Source organism: Corythoichthys intestinalis, chromosome 1, assembly GCF_030265065.1.
Source record: "Corythoichthys intestinalis isolate RoL2023-P3 chromosome 1, ASM3026506v1, whole genome shotgun sequence".
In the NCBI taxonomy this organism is placed as follows: Eukaryota; Metazoa; Chordata; class Actinopteri; order Syngnathiformes; family Syngnathidae; genus Corythoichthys; species Corythoichthys intestinalis.
Window position 1 is genome coordinate 12,896,487 of NC_080395.1, and position 17,595 is coordinate 12,914,081.

At 39.3% G+C, this 17,595-nt stretch overlaps 1 protein-coding gene across 1 annotated transcript; it reads right to left on the reverse strand.

Moving 5' to 3' along the window:
- Positions 1-3,231: 3,231 nt before the first annotated feature.
- Positions 3,232-17,190, reverse strand: LOC130915741 (gastrula zinc finger protein XlCGF26.1-like). The gene is made up of 3 exons (XM_057835763.1): positions 17,082-17,190; positions 16,718-16,828; positions 3,232-10,261 (listed from the first exon to the last, which is right to left on the reverse strand). Exons 2-3 carry the CDS (start codon positions 16,772-16,774, stop codon positions 8,642-8,644), a joined length of 1,677 nt encoding a protein of 558 aa, XP_057691746.1. The 5' UTR covers positions 16,775-16,828; positions 17,082-17,190; the 3' UTR covers positions 3,232-8,641.
- Positions 17,191-17,595: the final 405 nt, after the last annotated feature.

Genomic DNA, 17,595 nt, shown 5'->3' on the forward strand with positions numbered 1-17,595 from the left:
ACAACTTTAAATCACTGGACTCCATTAAAATAAATAAATAAATATGACAGACACATAGCTTTTTTCGCTAGCCATGAGACCTAATTATTCCAAAAGTACGAAAAAAAAGACGAGTGCTAATATGGAGGTAGATTTGTGTCTTTATCATTCAATCCAAAAAAAAGTTGCTTCAATCAAATAAAAAGTTGCTTCAATCAAAATATATATTTTCAATCGAAGAGAACGTCTCTTCAATAAAAAAAAAAGTGTTTGAATGCAAAAATAAATTTAAAACTCAAAAAAATATATTTGAAAACTATTTTTCTTTGATTGAATTTTTTTTTATTATTTAAGTCAAGTTTTTTTTTTTATTGAAACACCATTTTTGATTGAAGTCATGTAATTTTGCGTTTGGACCACATTTTGGCTTGGACATTTGTGTCTTTATTATTCAATCAAAAATTAAGTCGCTTCAAACAAAAAAATATATTCATATTTTCAAAAAATATATATTTTTGCAAATGATTTTTTTCTTTGATTAAAAATAGTTTTTTGATTAAAGCAACTTTTATTGCGATTGAATGATTTTGACACAAATGTCCTACCCCTAATATGGCTTGAACACAAAAAGGATTGCTTCAATCAAAGAAAAAGGTTTGAATGAAAAATAAAGTGTTCAAATGCGAATTTCTGAGTCTCAAATATTTTTTCACATTCAAACCTTTTTCCTACGATTGAATTTTTAAAAGTTTTTGATTGAAGTGATTTTTCTTTTCAAAATGTATATTTTTTTGTTTGAAGCGACTTAATTTTTGATTCAATAATAAAGACACAAATGTCCTAGCCAAAATGTGGTCAAAACGCAAAATTACATGACTTCAATCAAAAATGGTGTTTCAATCAAAAAAAAAACTTGACTTCAATTAAATAAAAAAAAAAAACAATCAAAGAAAAATAGTTTTCAAATATATATTTTTTGTGTTTCAAATTTATTTTTGCATTCAAACAAATTTTTTTGATTGAAGAGACGTTTTCTTCGATTGAAAATATATATTTTGATTGAAGCAACTTTTTTTTTGATTGACTAATAGAGACACAAATCTACCTCCATAATATGTGCAAGGAAGAACTACTTCGAGGCATGGAGAAGGAACGGCCAGGAGAGGTCGCTGTTGGCAAGAACCATCCACTCAAAGCAAGTTGTTTCATTTGGCTTTGATAAATAAAATATCTAATTGCTAATATATTGTTTAAAATTTTGATTCATATGTGTATTTGTTTTAATTCTATAAAAGAAATGAATTAATAAATTAATACAATGTGAATAAAAAAAAACTATTTACAATAGAGGAAGTTTTAAAAAAAATAAAATAAAGAAGTCAATCACACATCTTGAAAGACCATGACTTGAATCATGATACATGTTTTGAGTCTTTCAACATCATACATACACATACATATATAAATATTACATGTGTGATGTATGAAGGAATTCGGCCTCCCAGCCAAGCCGCCGGAACAGCGACAGCCGAACCAGAAGGCGTCCCGCTGGCGCAGCTCCAGCAAGTTGGCCGGAAGGCCAAACTCCGAGCGTTCACTCCAGTGTTAAACCTTTGTACCGACTCCATTTTTAACGGTTTAAAGAAAGCTCACCGGGAACAAGTTGACAATTTATTTGTTGACAGTGATCAAAAAACAGACGACGGAGCGGCAATACTGGATCCAGGGTCAGCAAAAGAACGGATACATCGAAATGTCCCCGAGAAGCGAAAGTTGTTGACGAAATGTTCAGTTTTTCGAAAGCTGCGGTGGAGTGGGCCGGGCAGAAGGCGTGCCTGGGTGTTTTTTGGGATCATCCTTCAGTGGCATGTTTGGGCGGTCAAGTTCGTGTGTCATCTTTCGGGGCTGGGTCGTGGTTGCTACGGCAACTGATGCATGTCTTGACTTCTCAGGCGCCGAGCTACCAACTTGTTATCTTGGTAGGGCGAGGGTGTTCTGACCCCACCGAAAAGACGCTGACGTCTTCTCCTTACCTTATCAGGCGAGGGATGATAAGCTGGTCCACTTTACTGTGTCAAAGGGCATGGAGTAACGTCTCCTTAAACTATGGTTAAATGCTTTTTTATAATGAATGTGTTAGACTAAAGCAAACAGTTATATGATGTCTGCGAGAAAGGTAACTATCCCCTTCATGTATAATAATTATTACGTATGTGAGTTACTAATATGTATTTTATACACATATATATATATATTATATATATATATATTATATATAATATATAATATATATATATATATTATACACATATACACAGTGGGGCAAAAAAGTATTTAGTCAGCCACCAATTGTGCCAGTTCTCCCACTTAAAAAGATGACAGATGCCTATAATTATCTTCATAGGTGTACCTCAACGATGAGAGACAGAATGAGAAAAAAAAAACAGAAAATCACTTGGTCTGATTTTTAAAGAATTTATTTGTAAATTATGGTGGTAAAGAAGTATTTGGTCACTATTTGGTTTGCCTTTTACAGAGCTGTAACTTCTTTAAAGGGTATGAAAACGCAAAGGGGGTGTGAGACATCAATAGAACCGTTATGTGCCAAGATAACAAACAGAACAAGAAAAAAAAATCACAGAATCACACGGGAGGAGCTCGTGAATGACCTGGGGAGAGCTGGGACCAAAGTAATAAAAGCTACTATCAATACCACACTCCGCCACCAGGAACTCAAATCCTGCAGTGCCAGATGTGTCCCCCTGCTTGAGACTGTACACGACCAGGCCCATCTGAAGATTGCTAGAGAGCATTTGGATGATCCAGAAGAGGACTGGGAGAATGTCATATAGTCAGATGAAACAAAAAAATTGAAATTTTTGGTAGAAACTTCTCGTGTTTGAAGGTGAAAGAATGCTGAATTGTATCCATACCTACTGTGAAGCATGGGGGTGGAAACATCATGCTTTACCACATTTTTTCTGCAAAGGGACCAGGACACTTGATTCGTGTAAAGGAAAGGATGAATGTATTCAGGGTCCCCCCAGGATTGATAAATCTAAATTCAAGACTTTTAAGACCTTTTTTAATGCCATTTCAACTGAAAATTAATACTTTTCTTGCACCCATTATTTAGATCATATTGAATCATATTAAATAAAGCCCTGAACATCAAATTTAACCTCAATTACTAAGTGTGTTTGACAAAAGAATGCACATACTGGATCCTGAGACAGTCAGGAAATTAGAATATTGTGTATTCTAATTTCCTGAGACAGTCCTGTATATATACACAGGACTGTCTCAAAAAATTAGAATATTGTGTATTCTAATTTCCTGAGACAGTCCAGTATATTGAAGATACAATTAAAACACATTTAAAGTAACATTATAAAGTGTGTCAGAATTTTTTTAAACACACACACGCACACAATAATTATGGACAAAAAGAGGAGGAGGACAGGACTCAGACCAGCCATCTTCTGTAACAGGCTAGCCGCTAGTGCACCTGCCAAGACCCCAGTGAACATGGCTAACTCTCGAGTTAAAACGGCGAAATTCACATTCATTCGAAAGGCAAACCGAAATGTTTAAGCAGGTCCACTGCCTTCGCATGACCCATAAACTGCAACCTTAAGTATCTGGATGTAATTTGAGCCCTTATCACATACTCCAAAACAACGGGAATATCGCAGGACTTAACCGTGCAGCAGTTGTGTGTGAAAACAATTTCCCGTGTTGACTGACCTGGGCCATGTTCCGCACCTCCATTGTTGAGGCGGCCGATCGGAGCTGTGGCCGTAAGGTGGTTGGTGCCTGTCGTGGCGGCAATCCCCGAACCCGCTGGTGGACACCAGCGGTAAGGGATGCCGTCAAGCTGAAGAAGGAGGCCTATCGGGCCTTTTTGGCCTGTGGGACTCCGGAGGCAGCTGACAGGTACCGGCTGGCCAAGCGGACTGCGGCTTCGGCGGTCGCCGAGGCAAAAACTCGGACATGGGAGGAGTTCGGTGAGGCCATGGAAAACGACTTCCGGACGGCTTTGAGGAAATTCTGGTCCACCATCCGGCGTCTGAGGAGAGGAAAGCAGTGCACTATTAACACTGTGTATAGTGAAGATGGTGTACTGCTGACCTCGACTCGGGACGTCGTGAGTCGGTGGAGAGAATACTTCGAAGCCCTCCTCAATTCCACCGACACGCCTTCCTTTGAGGAAGCAGAGTCTGGGGACTCTGAGGTGGGCTCTTCGATCTCTGGGGTTGAAGTCACTGAGGTGGTTGGTAAGCTCCTCGGTGGCAAGGCCCCGGGGGTGGATGAGATCCGCCCGGAGTTCCTAAAGGCTCTGGATGTTGTAGGGCTGTCATGGTTGACACGCCTCTACAACATCGCGTGGACATCGGGGACAGTGCCTCTGGATTGGCAGACCGGGGTGGTGGTCCCCCTTTTTAAAAAGGGGGACCGGAGGGTGTGTTCCAATTATAGAGGAATCACACTCCTCAGCCTCCCCGGTAAAGTCTATTCAGGGGTGCTGGAGAGGAGGGTCCGTCGGGAAGTCGAATCTCGGATTCAGGAGGAGCAGTGTGGTTTTCGTCCCGGCCGTGGAACAGTGGACCAGCTCTACACCCTCAGCAGGGTCCTCGAGGGTGCATGGGAGTTCGCCCAACCAGTCTACATGTGTTTTGTGGATTTGGAGAAGGCGTTCGACCGTGTGCCTAGGGGAATTCTGTGGAGGGTGCTCCGAGAGTACGGGGTACCGAGCCCCTTGGTAAGGGCTGTTTGGTCCCTGTACGACCGGTGTCAGAGTCTGGTCCGCATTGCCGGCAGTAAGTCGAATTCGTTCCCAGTGAGGATTGGACTCCGCCAAGGCTGCCCTTTGTCACCGATTCTGTTCATAATTTTTATGGACAGAATTTCTAGGCGCAGCCGAAGCGTTGAGGGTTTCCGGTTTGGTGGCCTCAGCATTGCATCTCTGCTTTTTGCAGATGATGTGGTGCTGTTGGCTTCATCAAGCCATGACCTCCAACTCTCACTGGGAAGGTTCGCAGCTGAGTGTGAAGCGGTTGGGATGAAGATCAGCACCTCCAAATCCGAGACCATGGTCCTCAGCCGGAAAAGGGTGGCATGTCCTCTCCGGGTCGGGGATGAGATCCTGCCCCAAGTGGAGGAGTTCAAGTATCTTGGGGTCTTGTTCACGAGTGAGGGTGGGAAGGAGCGGGAGATTGACAGGCGGATCGGTGCAGCGTCTTCAGTGATGCGGACTCTGCACCGGTCCGTTGTGGTGAAGAAGGAGCTGAGCCAAAAGGCGAAGCTCTCGATTTACCAGTCGATCTACGTTCCTACCCTCACCTATGGTCACGAGCTGTGGGTCGTGACCGAAAGAACAAGATCCCGGATACAAGCGGCCGAAATGAGTTTCCTCCGCAGGGGGTCCGGGCTCTCCCTTAGAGATAGGGTGAGAAGCTCGGTCATCCGGGAGGGGCTTGGTGTCGAGCCGCTACTCCTCCGCGTTGAGAGGAGCCAGTTGAGGTGGCTAGGGCATCTGGTTCGGATGCCTCCTGGACGCCTCCCTGGAGAGGTGTTCCGGGCATGTCCCACCGGCAGGAGGCCCCGGGGTCGACCCAGGACACGCTGGAGACACTATGTCACCCGGCTGGCCTGGGAACGCCTTGGAATCCCGCCGGAGGAGCTGGCTGAAGTGGCTGGGGAGAGGGAAGTCTGGGCTTCCCTGCTAAAGCTGCTGCCCCCGCGACCCGACCCCGGACTAAGCGGAAGATAATGGATGGATGGATGGACTGACTTGGGAAGCAGTGTGCGTGAAAGCAGGCGTTAAATTCCCGGGTCACAGCAGATGGCTGATGACTTAAATATCATAGCGGCGGCCGATGTAACTTCCTCCCTCTTCGCAGTAAGAGGAAAAGCGGTAAACAAACATCACAATTATAAACATAGCAAGCTGGAAACAGCTAAATTAAACTGAAAACATTACCAAAATTAAAATGTCAATTATTACATCGGGCCGGGCCAGGGTTCTTTCTCGCTAACTTTTTGAAATAACTATATATTAACGATGTATGAATGATAAACTAAGGAATACTTGTTATAAAACAAATCATTTGGATTAAAAAAAAAAAAAAAAAAGAAGGCGCTGTATGGTCATTGCAGAGCCAGAGCGTGCCTATACGCCCTTTTTAATCTTCCCCTCTGCGAGTCCGCAAAACCGCATCTGTTTATTTATATTTAACAAAGTTTTCCAGCGTTATTTCATTGTGTAAATACATTTATAATGATCATAAAAATATGTAGTCTATTTAAACATTACGAAAATGTGTGTTTTTTTTCTGCCAACTGAGAATTCGTTATAAAAGACAGGCTTTCATGCAGACATCGTCACAAATGTTATCAAAATGCGGGTCGGGCTTTAATACCCGCGGACCAGTTCGGGGTGGATTTTTTAGGCCCGATTTTACCTCTATCTTAAAGTCTTGATGGGCTTAAATTGGCTGCAGTTACGAAGTCGGGAATGCTCCCTCCGAAAAAAACAAACACGATTTGAGCAACATTTAACAAACTTTTCCAGCGTTATTTCATTGTGTAAACGAATTTATAATGATCATAAAAATATGTAGACTATTTAAACATTAAGAAAATGTGCGTTTTTTTTCCTGCCAACTGAAAATTCGTTACAAAAGACACAGTTACGACATCGGGAACGCTCCCTCTGCAACAAAACGCAATATGACCAACATTGTGACAGTCGATGCCGACCAAAAATGACGTAATATCCGAAACAGATCACCAATGGACTCATTTGAAGTATATGGATGGTGGTCTGTTTTGGTGTTCAGAATCCACACTACTTCTGCCTGCAGGGTTTTTGTTCCACCCACAAACGGACGCATTCCCGATGCAGAGGGGGATGGATTCTCCGTTTTGCCGGTTGTGGTGGTTTGGCACGCACGAGTTGCATTTCGATTTGTAGTGTAGTGCATCGTAAAAATTCTATGCGTCATCTTTGTTATGGATTAAAAATTATGGATTAAAAAAAACAAAAACTTTGTCACGGATATAATTTAGGTTGCACTGAGATGTTCTTGAAATTAAGACCACGGTGAAAAAAATTCTAGACTTACAACAGCTAATTTAATACTTTTAATACCTTTAATAATGGAAAACTAAATTCAATGCTTTTTTAATACTTCTAATGACCCGCGGGTACCATGGTATTTCGAGATTTTGAGTGAAAACCTCCTTCCATCAGCAAAGGCATTGAAGATGAAACGTGGCTGAGTCTTTCAGCCTGACAATGATCCTAAACATATTGCCCTGGAAACAAAGAGTGGCTTCGTAAGAAGCATTTCAAGGTCCTGGAGCGGCCTAGACGGTCTCCAGATCTCAACCACATATGAAATCCTTGGGGGGAGTTGAAAGTCCGTGTTGCCCAACGACAGCCCCAAAACATCACTGCTCTCGAGGAAATCTGCATGGAGGAATGGACCAAAATAACTGTAACAGTGTGTGAAAACCTTTGAAGACCTACAGAAAACATTTTGACCTCTGTCATTATCAATTAAGGGAATATAACAAAGTATTGAGATGAACTTTTGTTCTTGACCAAACCCTTATTTTCCATCATAATTTGTAAATAAATTCAAATTGATTTTCTGGATTTTTTTTTCTCATTCAGTCTCTCATCGTTGAGGAATACCTGTGATGATAATTACAGGCTTTTTCCACGCTTTTTCCCACAAGAAGGAATGTGAAAAGGAGACTAACAAGGGCAATAAAATCAGTCACAACAGGAACGTCACAAATCAGCCATCACCGATCACCGCATAAGGGAAAACCACATCATGGACTGGGAAAAGGCCAGAGTCATCCACACCGAAGAAAACAAACATCAGCGCTGGCTCACGGAGGCCACTGAGATCCTTAAGCGGGGCACAAGGGCCATCAACAGGGGGCGTACATGCGCTCTACTACCTGGACCAGCATCCTGGAAGAGTGAATGGTCAGCAGAGGGTGTGACTCTCCTGTCAATCTGACAGGTGAGTCACGCCCTCATAAATCAGCTGATAAAGACGCGTCAAACCTACACCAGTGACTCTCTGATGAAGGCGGAAGAGTTCGCCGAAACATGTCAGGTAACTAAACCAACAATAACTGTTGTCTGGGATTAAAGAAAAAAATTGACCAATAACTAAAATATTCAATACATGTAAAGCTCAATAACAGACGGATTTTAAATAGATACGGGAATAGTGTGACCTACTCTTGCGATATATTCCAGAATCGATTTTTTTAACACCCTTAAACGCAATAAGTCAGTCATGGAACAATCTCAACACAGACATGAAACGCAATTCATTCAATTTTAATATTTATATACTGGACTGTCTCAGAAAATTAGAATACGCAATATTCTAATTTTCTGAGACAGTCCTGTATATTGTTCTATGTAAAGGACGTCAGCCAAGGTCGGCCCCCCACATTTTTACCACGCCAAATCTGGTCCCCTTTGCAAAAAGTTTGGACACCCCTGCTTTAAATGGTGGATTAATGTACAGGACTGTCTCAGAAAATTAGAATATTGTGTATTCTAATTTCCTGAGACAGTCCAGTATATATATATTAGAATATTTTGTCACAGGCTGCATCTCAAAGGTTTTTACCCCGTGTGGCCTCTTGCGTGCTTAACTAAAGTTCGTTTCTGAGCGAATCTTTTACCACAAAGTGAGCATGCAAAAGGCTTTTCTCCAGTGTGTGTGCGCTTATGCTGTTCTAAATTATTCTTCTCAGAAAATCTTTTATCGCAAAGTGTGCAGGGGAAAGGCTTCTCTCCGGTATGTGTGCGCTTATGTCTTTCTAAATGAATCTTCTGATCAAATCTTTTACCGCAAATAGTGCAGGCAAAAGCCTTCTCTCCGGTATGTGTGCGCTTATGTCTTTCTAAACGAATCTTCAGAGAAAATCTTTTACTACAAAGTGTGCAGGCGAAAGGCTTCTCTCCGGTATGTGTGTGCTTATGACTTTCTAAATGAGTCTTCCGAGAAAATCTTTTACCACAAAGTGTGCAGGCAAAAGGCTTTTCTCCGGTATGTGTGCGCATATGCGTTTCTAAATGAGTCTTTCGAGAAAATCTTTTACCACAAAGTGTGCAGGCGAAAGGCTTCTCTCCAGCATGGTTTGTTGTGTGCGATACAAAATCTTCCTTCCGAGTGAATCCTTTACCACAAAGTGTGCAGGCAAAGGGCTTTTCTCCAGTGTGTGAATGCTTATGCCTTTCTAATTCACTCATATAATAAAATCTCTTATCACAAATTGTGCAGGCGAAAGGCTTTTCTCCAGTGTGTGTACGCTTATGCTTTTCTAAAACACTTTTCTGATGAAACCTTTTATTGCAAATTGTGCAGGCGAAAGGTTTCTCTCCAGTGTGTGTGCTTGTGTGCATGTTTAAACCTCTCTTATCGACGTATCTTTTACCACAGAGAGTGCAGGCGAAAGGGTTCTCTCCAGTGTGTCTGCTTGTGTGCGTCACTAAAGTTCTTTTCTGAGCGAATCTTTTACCACAAAGTGAGCATGCAAAAGGCTTTTCTCCAGTGTGTGTACGCTTATGTATTTCTAAAGTAGTCTTCCGAGAAAATCTTTTATCACAGAGTGTGCAGGGGAAAGGCTTCTCTCCAGTGTGTCTGCGTGTGTGTTTGGATAAATTTCCCTTAAGGAGGAATCGTTTACCACAAGATGTGCAGGCAAAAGGCTTCTCCCCGGTGTGTGTACGCATGTGTACTTTTAAATAACGTTTCGATGAAAATGTTTTATCACAGAGTGAGCAGGGAAAAGGTTTCCCAACCGCACGTTTCTTTGTGTCTCTTTTCAATGATGACTTGTTTAAGGATTTTGAAGCATTTTGGTCAAAGTCATCATCCTCCTCATCAGTATTAAAGTCAGAAGAATGTGACGTTACGTTGTCGCTGTCCGAAAGCGGAGCTAAGAGGCCGTCCGGTTGCGATCGTCCCTCTGCTTTTGTTGTCAAGTGCTGAAATGAGCTGTCGCTCGAAGGCTTCGCTGCTCCGCTCTCTTCGCTTGGTCCTTCGTCTTCTTCGCTCTTCACACTGACACCCAATGGAAACTTTGGGATTTCAACTTCCTGGTCTTCTTCTTTCATGTCGGGGGTCTCTGGCTCTGCCTCCTGTTTGATGTACAGCATTTCGGACTCCTCTTCCTGTTTAACGTGAAGGGGATCCTGCTTCTCATGGTGAAGATCTTCTACAGTGAAGTCCGCGGGACACTGGGTGAAAAAAATAAATATATAAATAACATTTAAAATCACGGGTAAAGACCCACTTTTTCAGACTCTCCTTTTATTCAGACAAGGGTCGCTTGGTTTTATTTGTTAAGGGTTTTGATGCTTTGAATTTTATCTGTTTTATTGTTCATTTGCTGTTTTGACTTTTATGACGATGCGGTTTGGTTTTTTTGTCTCAATGTCATTGTCTAATACTTTCCTTTTATTTATCACGAACTACAGTCATGTGAAAAAAATTAGGACACCCTATGAAAGCCTGTGTGTTTTCTAACATATTTGGTCATATGGATACTTAATATCAATTTTAACAATCTTGAGAGGTTCAAGTAATAGAACTAAACAATTAAAACAGGAAAAAAAAGTTTTTTTATGACTGTCTCTAAAATGTAATGTTAAATAAATCTGCCCCCTGTTTGATACACAGCATCTCGGACTCCTTCTGTTTAGCCCTTTAACACAGGGGTCCCCAAACTACGGCCCGCGGGCCAGATACGGGCCACCTCCACATTTGGTCCGGCCCGTTGAACAATTTTTTTTTTTTTTAAATAGTGTTATTTATTTCCTGGCTTTTTTCTGTGAAGAACCTAGAGAGGGTTATTTGATTATTATATATTTAATTAATTTTCTATCTGTGGATCACTTTAACAGAAAGAATGATAATAATGCCATTTGTGGATTTATTGGTACAATAAACAAATACAGTACTTATGTACAGTATGTTGTACGTATATATCCGCCTTGTGTCTTATCTTTCCATTCCAACAATAATTTACAGAAAAATATGGCATATTTTACAGATGGTTTGAATTGCGATTAATTACGATTAATTCATTTTTAAGCTGTAATTAAAAAATTTTAATCGTTTGACACCCCTAAAATATATATATATATATATATATATATTTATATATATATATACATATATTAGAGCTGAAACGAATACTCGAGCAACTCGAGTATAAAAACTGATCCGAGTAATTTTACTCACCTCGAGTAATCGTTTATTTTGACAGCTCTAAGCATCACGTTTTGCTTGGACTACTTTTAATGCGGGACAACACGCTGATGTCACGTGCGTAGAGGAAGAAGCACAAAAAAAAGAAAAAACTTCAACCGACAGCCGCTACAAACGAGGCCGACGTTGCTACATACTAGCCTGCACGATGCTACGTTGGTAGGTAGCGTCAGATTAATCTCATAGAGATCACATGTATGTTGAACTAGATGCGCATTGACAGACTCGGCCGCCTCTGGGCAGCGTTAGTAAATAGCCGCCATCTTAAAACAGTAGAGCGCTAAGCGCTAATAAAGAGCGCTAAGCGCTAATAAATAAAGATTAACGTTACTGTCACTAATTCAAGTAACGTTAGCCCTGCGGAGGGCTAGGTTTCTATTAATTATGACCACTGTCGATGCGTGGCTAACGTGTCTTACATACAGGCTAGAACATAACATAGCGTTGTGGAGTGATGAGGGTGTAAAATAAAAACTCAATAATGCTAACTATCAATTTTAGCTCAGTAGTCATTGCTGGATAAAACACCAAGTAGCACTGGTCCCGAATGTGCTCCAATACAGCCTGTATCATTTATTTTGAACACTGCAAAAACTCAAAATCCTATCAGGACTTACAGTTTAGACTAACTTAAAACTTAATTAACTAGAACTTAAAAATGGCTTGACACAAATAGAAATTCAATTGAAACACGTGGGAAAAAATCCTTACTTTTAAGTGATGTGTGTTATCAAGCGTAATGGCATTTTAAGGTATATATATATATATATATATATATATATATATTTTTTTTTTTTTTTAAAATAAGATCTAAAGGTTTTTGAGTGAAAGCAGTGAATTAGTCTTTTTTTTTTATTCTAGTTACATCTGAGATGCAATTGTTGGCTGTTTTCAACAATATACATCAAAAATAAAGACATTGATTGACTGAAAATGGTTCAAGATTAGATGAAATGTCTTGTTTTCTCATGTATATTTATAATTGCTCTTCACCCAAAAATATATTTGTTTTATCCGATTACTCGATTAATCGATAGAATTTTCAGTCGATTACTCGATTACTAAAATATTCGATAGCTGCAGCCCTAATATATATACATATACAGTGGGGAGAACAACTATTTGATACACTGCCAATGGGAAAACCCATTGGCAGTGTATCAAGTACTTGTTCTATCAAACAATTAACATTTTTAATCGAGTTAATTACAGCTTAAATTTTTTTAAATCGTAATTAATCGCAATTAATCGCAATTCAAACAATCTATAAAATATTCCATATTTTTCTGTAAATTATTGTTGGAATGGAAAGATAAGACACAAGATGGATATATACATTCAACATACGGTACATAGGGACTGTATTCATTTATTTTAACAATAAATCAACAAGATGGCATGAACATTATTAACATTCTGTTAAAGCAACCCATGGATAGAAAGACTTGTAGTTCTTAAAAGATAAATATTCGTACAAGTTATAGAAATTTTATATTAAAACCCCTCTTAATGTTTTCGTTTTAATAAAATTTGTAAAAATTTCAATCAAAAAATAAACCAGTAGCCCGCCATTGTTGATGTCAATAATTACTTACACAATGCTCATGGGTGCTGAAGCCTATAAAATCAGTCGCATCCAAGCGCCAGCAGAGGGCGGCAAAACTCCATAAAACACAATTAACATGTGGGCATTTCACTGTACTGTCATTTAAATTTGTCTGAGCGGGGCATGTGCGTTAATTGCGTCAAATATTTTAACGTGATTAATTTAAAAAATTAATTACCGCCTGTTAACGCGGTAATTTTGACAGCCCTAATATACAGTGGGGAGAACAAGTATTTAATACACTGCCAATGGGAAAACCCATTGGCAGTGTATCAAATACTTGTTCTCTCCACTGTATATTCTCCCCACTGTATATATATATATATATATATATATATATATACTGTATATACACATACATACACATATTTGATACACTGCCAATGGGTTTTCCCATTGACAGTGTATCAAATACTTGTTCTCCCCATAGTATATATACATATATATATTTTGTTTCTTATATGGTTTATGTAGAAGGGCAACATGGCACAATAATTCTTTCAATTCATTAATATCGTAATTAAGTTAAACTTCAGGTGGAATCGTACAACAGAGTAGTCATGTGGTGCGTCATTCTCTATTGGACCCACTGCAGGGAAATATAACATTTAATCATGAAGGCTAATTATGTATTTGTAGCCAACTTAGTCATTTTGATAGCAGGCTAATACGGCTAATATCGATACATACATGTTGCTTTCATTATAAGGCTTATACAAGGCAAAATATTTTGCGGCTTCAGATATATTGTATCAGTTTTTCTTTTTTGGTCAAATATGGCTCAACATTTTGGGTTGCCAACCCCTGGGTCACTATGAGATGTAAGCCGTACTATTGCTACAAGAATAAAAGTCGTATTATTACATAGGGTAACGTAGCTGTAATCAGCTACGCATTTTACGCCTGGCTAATGAAATATTTCAAATATATCTTTGTTATGGTTTTTCTTGGGGGGCAAAAACATGGGGAAAAAAATTCGCTGTGGCAGGACATAGTGAGTAGGGTGACCAAACGTCCTCTTTTGCCCGGACAAGTCCTACTTTCACGTATTATTCTCGTCGTCCGGGCGGGTTTTATAAATTCATAAAAATGGCCGGTTTTTATGATTTTTCACGGGACCAATTTAAAGAGAATCCCTCCGGCCACTGGGTGGCAGAGCCTGCCTGCGATGACATGGCTCCGAGTAGTAGGGAGGGAAGGAGTAGTTCTTCTGGTTTTTGTTGGCAGTTTACCCCTATCATGAGGCATTACCGCCATCTACTGGGTTGACGATTTGGCCACAACGCCTGCCTAGTTGTTAAGTTTTTTACGATATATGCGTATATAATGGCAACTGTTGACTTCTGTCGGAGCTTGACTGTAAAATCCCGTTTGGTGTCGCATCGTTGCGCTGCCGATGATTGTAAACTTTTATAGCAAAGTTTGATTTTTGCCTCAGCTCGCTATCTGTAAGCTAAACCATGCTAGGCATTATGCGAAACGTAGTTTTTGATCTGCTACGTTTGGAAACATGCTGGTTGAATAGTTTGTCAGTTTATTTCTGTTATTGTTTGTGTGCAATCTAGAACATTGAATGAGAATATCAATTGAATGGGAAAAACAATTTGTCAAGGACAACTGAAGTGTTAGTAATTTATATTAAAAAAATGTTTAGTTGGCACATAGCCTACTGTGTGTATGTGTATTGACTTGACTACATTTCCATGGGTCATATTAGGGCTGTCAAAATTATCGCCTTAACGGGTGTTAATTAATTTTTTTTTATTAATCACGTTAAAATATTTGACGCAACAAACGCAGATGTCCCGCTCAGACAGATTTAAATGACATTACAGTGAAAAGCTCATTTGTTGTTATGGAGATTTGCCGCCCTCTACTGGCGCTTGGGTGAATGACCATCTCGCATATTGCCTCAAACAGATTTCAATGAGGCCGTTTATGGACATTAAGAGTGAAGAGAATGCCACCGGCCGCTTGGGGGCAGCGCCGTTCCATACTCATGTTATTTCTTCTAAACGTGGGAGAATTAGTAGTTGTGAGACGTTTATGCTGTATTCACAATGCAATGCAAATTGCTATTTGTGCACCACACATATTGCGGTAAGTTTTCTTTCTTTTAGTGGGAATTATGTGTCTCTTGTTGTATTTTGGGTAAGATATGTACAGATATGTTATACAGTAAAGGCGAGTGGACACAGGCGTTCTTTGGACCGCGCCATTTATTGGCAACTCCTTCACAACAAACATACAGTGGGGAGAACAAGTATTTGATACACTGCCAATGGGTTTTCCCATTGGCAGTGTATCAAATACTTGTTCTCCTCACTGTAAGTTTCGTTTAGTGAAAGCACAACAAAAATAATATTCCTATCCCTCCAAAAAAAAAAAAATGTTCACAAAAAGAAAAGCACTTCAGTCTATAGTAATGAGGCCCTATTCTGACACACAGTTAACCCTTTAACACCGAACGTGTCGGCAGCGACGCGTTTACGCATATCGTCTTTGAAGCGTCATCACGCTGTAATTACGTAACCCACGTGCCGCTGGTTGGTCTCATTTGAAAGTGCAGAAGTAGATGTCCACACCAGTTTTTATTTGAAGTCAATCGACCAAGAAAACAACAAAAAAAGAAAGAAAAAAACATAAAACTATTCAATCTTATTTTTTTCTATTGAATGTTTATCCTAACAAGTTGAATAAATATTATCAAGATTCAAAACGGTTGGTCAAGTATGTTTGGTTGTCAATGGGACATCAACATTACACATTTTGAAAAAAGATTTTGGGATTTTTTTTGGCTTTTTGGGTCCAAAATGTGGATTATAATTGGTCAGTGAAGAAAACAACAGTTTGGACATGAAGTTCAAGGTGTCCTGAAAAAAGGGACCCAACTTGGCCATTGTAAACATTTTTTTCTTTGAAATATAAAGGCAATATCAAATGCATGCAAATTCGGCCAAAATAGGCTTAGGTGTTAAAGGGTTAAACAACAATGCTAAATGAACTGGCATTCCATATCAAAATAGCTATGCAAAATACACGTAAAACTTAGACTTTGGTCACTCTATTTTTATTATTGTTATTTTTCTTCTTCTTCTTATATTAACTCTACTTTTGAATGAAAATTTTTACAAATTTTATTAAAACGAAAACATGAAGAGGGGTTTTAATATAAAATTATAGACTATAACTTGTAACTATAACATTTATCGTTTAAGAACTACAACTCTTTCTATCCGTGGATCACTTTAACAGAAAGAATGTTAATGCCATTTGTGGATTTATTGTTACAATAAACAAATACAGTACTTATGTACAGTATGTTGTATGTATATATCTGTCGTGTGTCTTATCTCTCCATTCCAACAATAATTTACAGAAAAATATGGCATATTTTAGAGATGGTTTGAATTGCGATTAATTGCGATTAATTCATTTTTAAGCTGTAATTAACTCGATTAAAAATTTTAATCGTTTGACAGCCCTAATATATATATATATTAGTGATATAGGCATCTTTAAGTGAACTTGGAGTAAACTTAAGTATCTTGAGGCCGGGCTAAGTGTCCTCTTTTTTGGGAGTCAAAATATGGTCACCCTAATAGTGAGGCTATCTGACTCCGATGCAGCCCACCACCACAGCTTCAAAAAAAAAATCCTAGGGGAAACCCTGAAGATCGTTAAATTTTCGCAGTTTTGAGTAAATAAACAAATTATGTGTGTGCTCCAGAAACCCGACCTTATGGATGATCCGCAATCACATCAAAGCAAGTCTGATATTGCATGAAAAATACAACAACTAACGTGAGGATCTTACCCTCATTTTCTTTTGTTTTTCAGTTAGTCGTTGTGACTTGGAATCTCCTCTCGTCATTGACTTGGACGTTTGGGATTGCGTTGGCGTTCACTTCGGAGTAATTTGTCGCATCTTAAAGACAAGTGGAGAAGGGTCTTACACAATTAAATGTAATAACGCTCAAGTTAACCGATCTACTTTTCCTGAAAACAAAGTTTGCAAATTGGAAGTGGCATTAAGCCAAAGCAATCGGAGTGCTTTAACTTGTATTAGCTAGCGAGCTAAGTTAGGTGAAGCTGCAAAGCTTCAACATAAATTCAAACGACGTTCACTATGCTTTATAATGGGACTCTTTGGTCCACTGAATTGTTACTTCGGTACTTACCCGATGAGAATGTTTTGAAGGAGCGTTTGGTTAGGAGAACACTACACAAAAGAACTGCACAACCCGAATGGGTAAACAAATGTTGTACCAAGTGAACCGGAAGTAGAAACGTCCAGATGCTGAAACTTCAGCGTGATATATTAAAGCGTTTGAAAAAAACAATAATAAATATGAACAACATATAAAAAATCGAGTCATCGCTATCAATACCTCAGTTTGAGGGCTCAGAATTTAAATATTTCGTAAATGTATACAATGACTTTGTCCAATTTACTGTACTGCTTCCGCTGCACTTCTTCCATCAAAGAACTCGCTTCATTTTTAAGCATTGAAGCTTCTCAGGTTCATTTAACTTTTTTTCTCCGCTACCCATGAGATTGAATTATTCCTAAAGTACAAAAGAAGAAGAGTGCAAGAAATAAATCGATGCGAAGAGAGGGAACGGCCAGGAGATGTCACTGTTGACATATACCTCGACTCAAAGCAGGTTATTTCACAAGACTTTGCAATGCTA